The sequence below is a fragment of the Loxodonta africana genome, chromosome 24 (genome assembly GCF_030014295.1).
Source record: "Loxodonta africana isolate mLoxAfr1 chromosome 24, mLoxAfr1.hap2, whole genome shotgun sequence".
In the NCBI taxonomy this organism is placed as follows: domain Eukaryota; kingdom Metazoa; phylum Chordata; class Mammalia; order Proboscidea; family Elephantidae; genus Loxodonta; species Loxodonta africana.
In genome coordinates this window covers 35,407,000-35,419,804 of record NC_087365.1, presented here as the reverse complement: position 1 = coordinate 35,419,804, position 12,805 = coordinate 35,407,000, and the positions used below count along the sequence as shown (strand labels likewise).

Genomic DNA, 12,805 nt, shown 5'->3' with positions numbered 1-12,805 from the left:
AGCAGCATCCCTGGCCTCTACCCCCACATGCCAGTAGCACCCTTCAGTCATGACAACCAAAACTGCCTCCAGACATTTTCAAATATTCCCTGGGGGGCAAAATCGCCTCCCTTCCCCCAGTGGAGAACCACTGATCTACATGAACCTGCTTCAGATTATTCCCAATGAGCACAGAGGCCGGCTCTGTATTAATGGAAGACAGAGATACAGATACAGAGTGTGTGGGGTCCTGAAGAATTTTGTGGTGACCCAATGTTTGTGAACCCAGTTCTGTTCCAGAACCTCAGGGGGTGACAGAGAGCTAAAGGAAACCTACAGGGAAAATGCAGGGAAGGGTTCACAAAGCTCCTAGCAGCAATTGCCTCCAGCAATGGAGGGGAGGAGGGTGATTCTGGAGAAGAGAATCCTGCATAGCCTTTTGTGTGATTTAATGAACTACCTTTTCAAAGAAATGAAATAGCATCTAGTATTTGGCATTATGGGGAAATACTCAGAATATAAGCAAAAGAAGCATTTAGAGTGGTATTCACAATGTGACTTCAACTCTGAAAAAACACGTGTGGTCCAAGAGACAAGTTCAGGTTTTACATGGATTATGATTTTTCAGTATTTTTATGAGGACTATCTTTCTTTGGAAACCCTGGTGGCATAGTGGTTAAGAGCTACGGCTGCTAACCAAAAAGTAAGCAGTTTGAATCCACCAGGTGCTCCTTGGAAACCCTATATCGCAGTTCTACTGTCCTATATAGGGTCGCTTTGTCTATACAGGGTTGCTATGAGTTGGAATCGACTCAACAGCAATGGAGTTGGTTTGGTACCTTTCTTTGGCAAGTGATACTAGTTTTCCATTTGTGGAAATAATATATTTTCCTTTTTAAATAAACTTGATTTTGAAATGAGCCAATTTAAAGAAAAAAGATAAGTCAATAATGGAACAGGTGACACAGGGCTATGATAACCTATGTGAAGGTGGTAGGCAAAGACTGACGTTGAGGGTTCCAGTGTACGTTACTCACCAGGCATCCTAGAAGGAGCTGCCTGTGTGTGTGTGTGGTGGTGGGGGGGGGAGGGGGCGTTGCAGGAAGTGACTTCAGTGTAGGTGCTCTTCTTTGAGGAAGAGAAGCAGGACCACACTGTTCCTTCACACACCAAGCCCCTCCATGTCTTGGAACCTACGCTTTTATTGTTCCCAATGCCTAGAATGCTCTTACCCAAGTTCTTCACATCACTGGATTTTCTCTTCATTCAGGACAAAAATCACCTCCTCAGGTAGGCCGTCTCTGACCACCTAAAGTGTCTTCCTGTAGTGACCTATCCCCTCCCCTGTGTATTGCCCTCCAAGTGCTGAGCACCCTGTAACTTCCTTTGACGAAACAGCTTCTGTGTTTTGCTATTTCCTCCACTAGCCTGTGAGTTCCTGGAGGCCAGCAACTTCGACTTATTTGCTGTCGTATCTGCAGAGACTAACCCAAGACCTGGAACACACTGAGAGCTCTAAGTATGTGCTGAATCAAAGTGTTCTAAGTTTGGATGTCTCCATCTTAGTTTTAGCCCTTCCCACTATGCCACCTTGCACCAATAGCCAAAGTCAGAGATAGAGACGACAAGGCAGTTTGTGGTTCAGCATCAAACACATTTATTTCACTTTTATTGAGTATACAAGAACAGAGAGCACACGCATACAGCACAGAGCACTGAGGTGGGGGAGCGCTGGGACGAGAGAGGAGAGAGGGGTGTGAGTAAAGGAACAGGACAGCATCGCAGTTGGTTGGTAAGGTGCTTTTGAAAAAAAAAATTATTTAGAGTGATGTTGCTCATGCAATTTCAGGCCAGTCTTGGAATGTGGTTGCAGGATTAAAAAACTGAAACAGGTCCTGGCACTTCTTATACCCTCCCAATGGAAAAGATCCCGAGAAAGCAAAGTAAGAGAAAATGACGATCTGGAGGATGGCAGAGTGGGAAAAGCCCCTGGTGAGCATCTGGTTCAACTTGCTCATTTTGTGAGTGGGGAAACTGAGGCCTAAAAACAGGAAGCAGTTGGTCCGATGTCACAAGGTGAGTTAGAGGCTGAGCCAGGATGGCCACTCCTTACTGCCCACGGGGGATTTTTCCACTTAGCCTCCTGGGTGGAGAGGCAGTACAGAAAGGATGAGAACCGTAAAAGACAAAAAAGGAAAAGTAGGTTGAAGACAGACAAGTGTCTATGTTCTCTCTGAAGAGGAGGATGGGAAGGAAACAGTGCCCTAGATTTGGCTTTGCCACTCCTCTCCTCTGGTGGCGCTACCTGCCTCTCCGTGGAAGGAAGGTCACAGAACTCGTAGGATGAAAGCTTCCCAAACCCTGGTTACCTCGTCCCTACCCTGAAGTCACACTCTCAGTGGGGAGTGGGGTCAGAGGCAAAATCCAGAACAAAGATCCTTCCTCTGAGGTGTGCCCATCCTGCTCAGACCACCTGATTCCTACAAAGACAGAGTGGCCCAGAGAGGATGGAACTACACCAGCTTCTTTCTTGGCCAAAAAGAGCGAGAGTTCTCAAGTTGAGAAGGGTAGGAAGAAGGTTCTGTGGTTTCTCCACCAGGGTTGTAAAAAGAACCTGGTGTGTGGGAAGTGTGCCCCGCACTCAGGGGAGCTGGAGTGGGCCCACCGGCCTGGTCTGGGGGAAGGCGGCTGACTCTGCCATCGGAGCCTGGCCCTGGTGCAGGGCTCTCTGCCCGTTCTTCCCATTTGCCCACAGAGGCAAATGCTTTCCTGGGCCAGCACCAGCTAACAGTGAAGTGTGTATGTTGGGGTACCTGCTAAACGTCAAGGGGGTGCATCTATCCTGGGCAATGTCAGGATAACTTGAAGGCAATGAAGGGAATGCTCTCAGAGGGACCAGCCATGGTTGGAGATGCTAAGGCTGGCTCAGACGGCTTTCCACATCCCTCCCCTCCCCTCACACTTTCTCCTTCAGCCCTAGAATGGTGCCTGGCACAGGTAGGTAATAAATATGTAATGAACGAATTCACTGGCTGCTTTAGAAGCAGGACTGGGGAGGTCAAAAGGGACTGAGAAATTAAAGTGCAGTGGGACATTTCCCCTCGGAGAGGGACTCTCTGAGCTCAAGGAAGCAGCTTTTGGCAGGCAAGTCTGGGAAAGCCTGTGTGTGCCCGAGGGAAATGCCAAACTTGGGATAGGATCTTCTCCAAGGTCTTCTGTGGTCTCGAGGCAATTGTTGGGACTCCAAGGACACAGGCTCAGGGCTCAGATGCCAGTGGAAGGGGAGGTCTCCAAAGCCAGGGCCTTATACATAGATAGATCAAGCCTTTGAGTAACACCACCTTTCACCCTCAGCTGGGGCCTTCGGAAATGCAATTTAGACCTATCAGGGCTGCCCTGTGTTCACGGCCTCTTTACCATGGCTACTCTGGCCCAGGAAAGGTAAATGATTCAGAATACGGAAGGGGTAGAGGAAGAGAATGAGTTGAAAATGTTTAGACAACCGGGTTAAAGCCCCCATCCTGTCCGTGACCAGGGCCCACCTCCCTTTGGATGTGGAGTTAGTTACCACAATGAGAAGAGCAAGACACGTGGCAAAAAAGAGAGGACTAAAAACCAAAGCAAGACCCCTACAGAGGTAGGGGAACTGAGCCAGAAGACCTCTGCTGGGGGTATCTGCACAGCCGAATCCTAACACTGGACCCCATGCCTGCACACAGACCAGGCCCTGGCTGCCATGCCTGGGGGGAAGGCATCACGGACCAGCATGTTCTGGACCATATCTGTGTTGCTTCTTTCTTGCCAAGCCTCTCCCCTCCATTTGGTGACCCCACCCTCCCCACCAATCAACCAATTACAAACACCACACACTGTATTACTACACTGAAGCTGGCAGCCCCTACTGTGAGCCAGCCCACACCCAGAGTCCGGGTCTCCTTAGCTGGGCCAGTTCAGTGAGATCTAGGAACCTTGGAATACATCAATCACAGTCAGATAATTAGAATTTTAAAATGTCAGCTTCATACTTACCAGCACTGTTTATTTTAATATTTGTTTCCTGTTATATGTAATATACATAACTTAGAAGCACATCCATACAAATCTCCTACAAGCTGCACCTTCATAATGAGAAACCATAAACATACAATGTCTACTTCCCCTCTGTGGCTTGGTTTTCTGTTCTTGCTTTCTTTTCCTTTCTTTTTCTCGTTTCAAATGAGAATCATCTGCGGTGGCCCTCAGCAGGACCAGGACACAGAGGGTGGGGAAGTGGGAGGAGGGAGCCGAGACAGAAAATGACGACAAGACGCGTGAGAGTCGAGGGTGAGGGGAGGCTGTAGAAAGGAAGGTGGATTTTGCAGCCCAGTGTCAAGACCCAAAAAATAATAATCCAGTGTTCCTCCTCCTCCTTTCTAAGTGGGGAATTTTCTTTCTTGGAAAATGTTTGACTGTGCGTGTCTTGCTGCTGCGACTTCTCTTGCTTTGCTTGCAAAAGTATTTTCCTTTGCATTCAAGTGGGCAACAGACGGTGGAAAAACAAATGGAATGCTCGTCCACTAAATGTAACGTGCAGAACCAGAGTCATGTTGTACTTCTACAATCAGAATGGTCTGGCTTGCTTTTGTCATTAGGCTGGGGAACCGCGGAGCAAGGGATTATTGTTGTCATGTATTTTTTTTTTTTTTCTTGAAAAAAATTCCACCAATTCTTTAGTTTGTCTGCAAAGGAAAACGTAGGTGTTGAGATGTTGGTTGTTGCTGTCGCTGACTGCTCAGCCAGCTCCAGCAGCAGTGCAAGGACGCGGTGTTTCCTGTATATATATCTATATCTCTATATATCTATATATATATGCTTTTCCTTTCCCAGTTTCTCATCAGTGACAGTCCGTCGCAGCTGGGACGTCGGTGTTGAGTCGGAGAATCCAGAATGAAGGCCCCTTCTTAACGGTTCTCTGGCTTGGGTTGGACCAGAAATGCCAGCATCTCTTCACAGAGGTCAGGATTCCTGGGAGCCAAAGGCCCGGGAAGATGGGAAAGGAGGAAAGATAAGAAAAGTTAGGAACTTTTTGTCATTCGTTTTGTTTAATTGTGGTAAAATATATATAACATAGCATTTGCCATTTTAACCATTTTTAAGTGTATAATTCAGTAGCATTAATTATTTTCACAATGTTGTACAACCATCACCATCATTTGTTTCCAAAACTTTTCCATCACCCAAAACAGAAACTCTGTACCCATCAGCCCCTCTCCCCAGCCCATGGTAACCACTCATCTACTTTCTATTTGCCTATTCTAGATATTTCATGTAAGTGGAATCACACCGTATTTGTCCTTTTGTGTCTGGCATATTTTCACTCAACATAATGATTTCAAGGATCACCCATGCAGATGGTATGTATCAGTATTTCATTCCTTTTTATGGCTGAATAATATTCCATTGTACGGATATACCACATTTTGTTTATCCATTCATCTGCTAACAGACAATCGGGTGGTTTCCACCTTTCAGCCATTGCGAAGAGTCCTTCAATGAACACTGGTGCACAAGCTGTCATTCATTTTTAAATACATACATAAATTAAATACATAGCAAATGGTTTTTTAACCAACCTTTGCTGTGTGCCAGCAGAGATCTGCTCCCACATCTCTCTGACTCCAAAGCTCATGTGTTTTTGTTTGCTTGTTTGTTTCTAGGAAATTAGCATATCTTTTTTTGCCACTGAAAATTTATTACAGTTGCTTGTAACACTGACTAGCTGAGATCACAATCCTTTCACTTTTTCTTCCTATCTTATCTCCCTTCTAAGAAATGTTTAGTCATGATTGTGGATATTCTTTTTTTACTTTCCTTTTTATTCCCACAGGCTTTTTTAGTACAGCCTGCTATGTCCTGGGGATTAAATCCCAGAGAGCAGTGTTTAAATAAAGAAATTGGAGCCTGGATTCTAACTCAGGTTTGTGTGACAACAGAAGTTCACGGTTAAGAGTGTGGGCTCTGAAAGCAGACTCCCTGAGATTAAATCCTGCTCCCTGTAATTGTAAGCAAGTTTCTTAACCTCTATAAGCCTCCATTTCTTCCTCTGTGAAATGGATTCTGCCTCACGGGGTTATAGGGAGAGTTCAAAGCATGGGGTCCAGGGTATATTAAATGCAGAATAAATACTGCCTGTTCTTATTATTACTATTGTTGTTGTTATTAACCCATCACTATTCCAAGCTCCTTGAGAGTCAGGGCTGTCTTTTACTTATCTTTGTCTCTCTAGTGCCCAACACTGTGTCTGGCACATAGCAATACTCAAAAACATATAATAGATGGACATATCATTGTTATCTCTTACTGCCTACATGGTCAAGTGCTAACGGAGTGATAGAAAAGGAATCCTTCTTGGCTCATTTGACAGATAGGAAAACTGAGATCCGGAAGGGTTCAATGACTTTGCAAGTTGGTAGCACAACCAAGACTCTCATCAATCCTTAAACATAGCAAAACATTGGAAGGACAAACAGGTTCATACTTGCTGAGCATCCTCTGTATGTGAGACACCACCCCATTAGGTCACAGATACCATCCTATTTAATTATCACAGCTGCTCCTGAGGTAGGAACAATTAGCTCCATTTCATAGATGAGGAAACTGAGGCCCATCGAGCTTCTTCTTGAGCACAGAGCCTGGGTACGTTCTTTCTACTCAATTCCACTACTTCCTAATTGGGGACTTTTTTTTTTTTCTCCTTAAAGTGGCAGGTCACAGCCTAAGTTTGCTCAATGGTTAGTAAAATACCTGCCCTAGAAATCAGTGTAAACATGACTCTGGGTGTGTGGGGCGTCTTCAAAAGCCCATGGACACTTCAGAAGCATGAGGGACATCTAAACAATGCCTAGTTAAAATTTATTCTTCTCAGCTTACTACAGCAGGGCCCCCATGTGCAGCATTTTGTTAGCTTCCCTCTAGTTAATAGTAATAACAGCCATAATTAACTTTTATTGTGCATTTACTATGTGCCAGGCACTGTGCTAACTACCTTCTATGTAGGACTTCAGTAACCCTATGAGGTAGATCCTATGAAAAGTCAGTGTGGTAAGGAGGTTAAGACCATACAGTGGTTTGGAATCTAACAGGGAAGGTTTGAATTTCTAATCAATCCATCACTTCCCCAGCTCCATGACTTTAGACAAGTCACCCAATGTCTCTGAGACTTAGTTTCCTCGTTTGTAAAGTGAGGAAGTATAGTGCAATGGGCAGATGATAATATTTACGTCAAGTGCATAGCTCGGTCCCTGGAACAGAATAAGCACGCCATAACCAAATTTCGGGACATAACAGCAATTGTTATTACTATAATTATTATTGTCATCTGGCTGATGAAGAAACATAGGCTGAAATGGTTAAATAACTAGGCCAAGGTCACACAGTTAATAAAGGGCCGGACTGAGATTTGCATTCGGGTCTGGAGAACTACAGAGTCGTTCCTTGGGTTACCAAAAAGACGAACGTTTTTCAAGTACTTTAAAAAAGAAGTTTTCTGCCCGGCCACAATCGATGACTGCCCTGACAGGGAGCACAGCAGCGGACCCCTGAGGGAGCAGGAGATCAGTGGGATACAGACCCCAAATTCTCATAAAAAGACCAAACTTAATGGTCTGACTGAGACTGGAGGAATCCCGGCGGCCATGCTCCCCAGACCTTCAGTTGACACAGGACAGGAACCATCCCCGAAGACAACTCATCAGAAATGAAAGGGACTGGTCAGCGGGTGGGAGAGAGACGCTGATGAAGAGTGAGCTAATGATATCAGGTGGACACTCGAGATTGTGTTGGCAACTCTTGTCTGGAGGGGGGATGGGAGGATAGAGAGAGAGGGAAGCCGGCAAAATTGTCAAGAAAGGAGAGACTGAAAGGGCTGACTCAAGAGGGGGAGAGCAAGTGGGAGTAGGGAGTGAGATGTATGTAAACTTATATGTGACAGACTGATTGGATTTGTAAACGTTCACTTGAAGCTTAATAAAAGTTATTAAAAAAAAAAAAAGAAGTTTTCTAATGAAGTACTGATACATGCTACAACATGGATGAGCCTCAAAGCATTATGCTGAGTGAAAGAAGCCAGTCACATACTGTATGATTCCATTTTTATGAAATACCCAGAACAGGGAAATCTAGAGAGACAGAAAGTAGATTAGTAGCTGCTAGGAGCTAGAGAGAGGGGAGAATGAAGAGTTATTGCTTTAATGGTTGTTACCCCCTTGTTTGGGGTAATGAAAAAGTTTTGGAAATAGACAGTGGTGCTGAATGCACAACGTTGTGAATGTCTTTAATGCCACTGAAATGTACATTTAAAAATAGCTAAAATTAGGCAGATTTTGTATTGTATGTAGTATTTTATAATAAAAAACTAAAAAATAATTTTTAAACCTAAAAAAATTTTTAAATGAAGGCATTTCCTAATTCAGAGAAGACTTCCTCCCACCCCCCCACCCCCCGAATTAGTGAGATCTGACTGTGCTAACAGTCAGGGAGTTCCCACTTGGTGATAACTAGTGATAAGATGTGTGGGCAGAAAAGGCAAGGGAGAAACTTGTCTCTCCAGGGCAACACAAACAAGGTGACCTTTATAGAAGGACCCAAAAGAGAGAGATAGGGTACATGGTGTTGCGTGGGGCAATGGCATCCAAAGAAAGAACTAAAAGAAGAGCGAGAAGGAGGAAATGAGACAGCTAAGTGAGCCATGAGGTGGGCAGACGTGAAAGACTGCATGGTGGTGGGGTGGGTGGGATGCGGAGACTGCGATGAGAGCACTGAATGGCCAGGGAAAATGGAGAGGGGGAGGCTAGGGACTGGCTGTGAATGCCCTGGGAAAGATGAGGAGGAGTGAGTTAGGGAATGGAGAAGATGCTTGAGAAACACACAATCAATCAACAGTCAGGGGACTGTAACTGGAAGGGGCATACTCCATCTCTTCATTTTGCAAAGGAAGAAATTCAGTTCCCACGAGGGAAGAGACTGACCCATGGTCACATCCTGGGTCAGTAGAATGGCTGGGATTAAAGCCAGGTCTCTGGATTCCTAATACAGAGTTCTTTGCATCAGTGGTTCCTACATTAAACTGTCCATAGACTCTCCTAGGGATCAAGGTATAAATAAAGATTCCCAAGGAATACAGAGTCTCAGGTCCTGGCCCAGACCTACTAGATCCGACTTTATGGAGATGATTCTCTAGTATCGGTATTTTAAATAAGTTCCCCCCAGGTCATGCAGCCAGTCCAGCAGCACTTTGGCAAGTGTCATACACTCTACCATGCTGAGATGTGGGAGAGAAAAAGCAAGAACAACTGGACAAGTGAGTGGGCAAGAGTAACAATCACTTGAACGGAAGCCTGAAGGTTGGGAGGGAGGATCCACCAATGCCCAGCTTGCATACATTTCTTCTTCACCAGCACTGTTCAACCAAAAACAGAACATGAGCAATGGGAGCCTAATTTGCTGTGTAAACTTTCACCAAAAACACAGTAAAATATTATTTTTAAAAAAGAGAGAGAGAGAATGTGAGCCACAAATAGAATTTAAAATTTTCTAGTGGCCACATTTAAAAAGCAAAAAGTTGAAATTAATTTTATTAATATATTTAATTAATCCAATATATCCAAAACACTATCATTTCACATTGTAATCAATGTAAAAATTATTAGTGAGATAGTTTACATTCTTTTTTTTCTTCCATGTAAAATCTTTAAATCTTGCATGTATTTTGCCCTTAGAGCACATCTCAACTCAGATCAGCCAAACTTCAAGTGCTCAATAGCCATGTGTAGCTAGCGGCCACCATACTGAACAGCCCAGAAAGGACATTTCCCTCACTATAGAAAGTTCTGTTGGACAGTACTGGTCTAGACCAGGGGTTAACAGCCTTTCAAAGTGGCAGGAAAATGTTTCAGTCCTTTCTCTTCTGACATTAAGGTTGGTAATCAAAGGAAGAGAAAGAAACATTCTTGTATATTCCTAGAAAAACTTGGTTCCCATTCATGGAAATGGGTAGAGTGGAGATTTGCTATTTGTGGGAGATCTTTGAGAAGGGTTTTGTTTTTCACTTAGATGCACACATCTAAGTATGCAGCTCAGTGAATTTTCGCATATGTGTACATTCATATAACCACCATCCAGATCAAGACGCAGAACATGTCCAGCACCCCAGAAGGTTCCCTTGGGTCTCTTCCCTGTCAACACTACACCCCAGAAGTAACCACTATCCTGCCTTTTATTGTTGATTAGTTTCTTGTATTTGAACTTCATATGAATGGAATCATACAGTGTACTCTTTTCTGTCTGTTTTTTTTCACTCAACAGAGCCCTGGTGGCACCATGGTTAAGGGTTTGGCTGTTAACCCAAAGGTCAGCAGTTTGAATCCACCAGCTGCTTCTTAGAAACTCTATGGGGCAGTTCTACATCATCCTATAGGGTTGTTATGAGTCAGAATCAACGCAACAGCAATGGGTTTGGTTTTGATTATTTCACTTAATACAATGTAGGTGAGATTTTTTTAAATAGGTATGATAAAATTTAGTAAATTTCTACAGGTCCCTCAATTCATACTGTAAAGCCCTATATGCTGCCACACCATCTTATCCCTCTTGTTCACCATGGTCTTCATGGCCCACAAAGAAACATTAAAATATCAAGGCCCCTAAAATTCTGGCAGCAGGAGGCCTGAGAGGTCAAAGGTTTGCAATCTGCCAAGACAGATGGAACCAAGAACTCTGGTCATCATATCACCTTAGCAACATCCAGCGACCTGCGATGGAGATGGAGACTCAAGGATAGGACTATGTGTCATTGGGCTTCTCCTGACGTCTAGGTTGGAGGCCTGAACAACGAGGTCAACCTTGCCTCTAGCCAACCCACTTCAGTACCCATTGTCAACCCTTTCTTCCTCTTCTTAACCATTTCTGGATTGACCTTTCTGGGTTTGGGGCCTGAGACCCCAAAGAAGCTAAGAAACCAGTCTTCCTTCTCCTCCCCACTCCAACTTATCATATCTGGGGGAGCTACCTCACTCCTTTGAGCCACAAGCTGTGAAATGGGGAGGCAGGGGTATCAAACCTGAGATAGGGGCCAAGCTACTTGCTGGGTTCTCAGATGGAAATGACCTTCAGAAGATTTCTGCCACTGTTCCCTCCTCCCTCTCATGGCTGCTGAGCTTCTCATAAGCCTTACCTGTGGCTTCTTGTCCCTCTCCTCCGGGGATGGGTCTGTTTCTCTGTATACGACAGCTTTGGTTACCAGCATGTCAGGATGCTGTAGTTTGGCCTCCTTGATGGCTAAAGCCAGAGCCTGGTGGAAAAGAACAGCAAAGTGTGAAACCATGAAATATCAGATATGGGAGAGCCCTTGGAAACCAACTAACCCAAGCCCCTTAGGGCACAGCTGGGGAAACTAAGGCCCAGAAAGGGGCAGTGGTTAAACAGAGTTAAAGGGAGAGACTACAGCTCAGGTTGTCTGGCTCCTTCTGGCTCCTATTCAATGCCCCTTCCTTGGGGGCTCCTTTTCAAGGATAGGATCAGCAGGAAATGGACACTTTTTTTGCCCTAAGGGCAGCCAACCCTGTGTAGCCCAGTATGCAAGAGATTGGTGTTTGTGGGAGGTCTTTGAGGATTTTGTTTTTCACTTAGATGCATACATCTAAGTGGACAGCTCAATGCAAGAGATTGGGGATCAGGCAGTGCCACTGGGAATAACATTCCCCATCCCCTACCTGGTCTTGATCGACATCTTCGTCCCCAGTAATGATGATTCGCTTCTCGATCCTTGTCTCAGAAAACCCTCCTTTCACAGTCTGCAGAGGAGAGGGAGGCAAGGTCACCCTTGGGTCCTGCTAGGGGCAGTAGCCACGACAGGGGATCTATCCAAAGTGTCCCTGCAGGGCAAGTCTGAGAACCAGCAGTTACTTTCTCTCTTGGCTTCCTCAGTTTTTCCTTTTCTGGTTTTGGGACTTGAGAGAGCAGAGCTTGCCTGGTTGCCACCACTCCTCCAACTGCCAAACTGTCCCATCTAGGTCTTCTAAGCCCAGCTCTAATGCTGTCTCCCTGATCCTGGTTGACAATGATTCTGCTTTCCTGCCCCAGGACTTCCTGAACACCAAGTTTGTGTCTCTCACAGTTCTGGGCCTCTTTGCCTGTACTGACCTTATTTACGTACATGGGCTTGCTCACCTCGCTAGGGCCGGGCCTGTGTTTTATTCGTCTCGGTATCCCCCGCCCCCATTCTCCTATCCACTCTGATCAGGGCAGGTACCGAATGCAGATTTGTTGAATGAACAAATGAATGAAATGTGAATGGCAACAAAATTCTACCTTAAATGACTCCAAACAGTACCACAAGAGAAAATTTCACTGTTAATACTTATAATCTCTGCTGTCTTCTGAAAGGATTGGGTTTGGGTACAAGTTTAGAAGATGTGATAGAACCATATTAAAGGTGAGTGGTGGCTGAAGGCAATCCAAGCTGGAGTCAGGAGGCGACTTTGAGGGGGCACTCCTGAGCAGACAAAAAGAAAAGGGGGCCCCCAGTTGGCAGGACCGAGAGGGACTTTGGGAAAAAGTGTTAACTGAGCTATGTGCTGCGTGATGCAAAACCTCCCCGTAAAGCCTTCAGTGAAGTCGACATTGGTCACGAATGCTTTTGGTGAGAATGGGATCTTTCTGGGGGAAGTAAAGAGGTGCAGAGGACTGTATAGGAGCAGGCAGGGACTAGGACAGTGTATGTGCACAAAGGGCCAGTGCTGCCTACCAGACTGGATAGCTCATCAAAACCTCCAGTTCAACCTGGCTCCCT

General features: G+C 45.1%; 1 protein-coding gene across 6 annotated transcripts in view; it reads right to left on the bottom strand.

The window, feature by feature from the left end:
* Positions 1-1,612: 1,612 nt before the first annotated feature.
* EPB41L1 (erythrocyte membrane protein band 4.1 like 1) overlaps positions 1,613-12,805 on the bottom strand; it is a 144,058-nt gene continuing 132,865 nt past the window's right edge. For all 6 annotated transcript variants that reach the window (XM_023550205.2, XM_064276049.1, XM_023550204.2 and 3 more), the window contains 3 exons: positions 11,727-11,807; positions 11,189-11,305; positions 1,613-4,983 (listed from right to left, as the gene is read on the bottom strand). In XM_023550205.2, the coding sequence (XP_023405973.1) occupies positions 4,975-4,983; positions 11,189-11,305; positions 11,727-11,807 (207 nt within the window). In that variant the 3' untranslated portion in view covers positions 1,613-4,974. The remainder of the gene's footprint in view (positions 4,984-11,188; positions 11,306-11,726; positions 11,808-12,805) is intronic.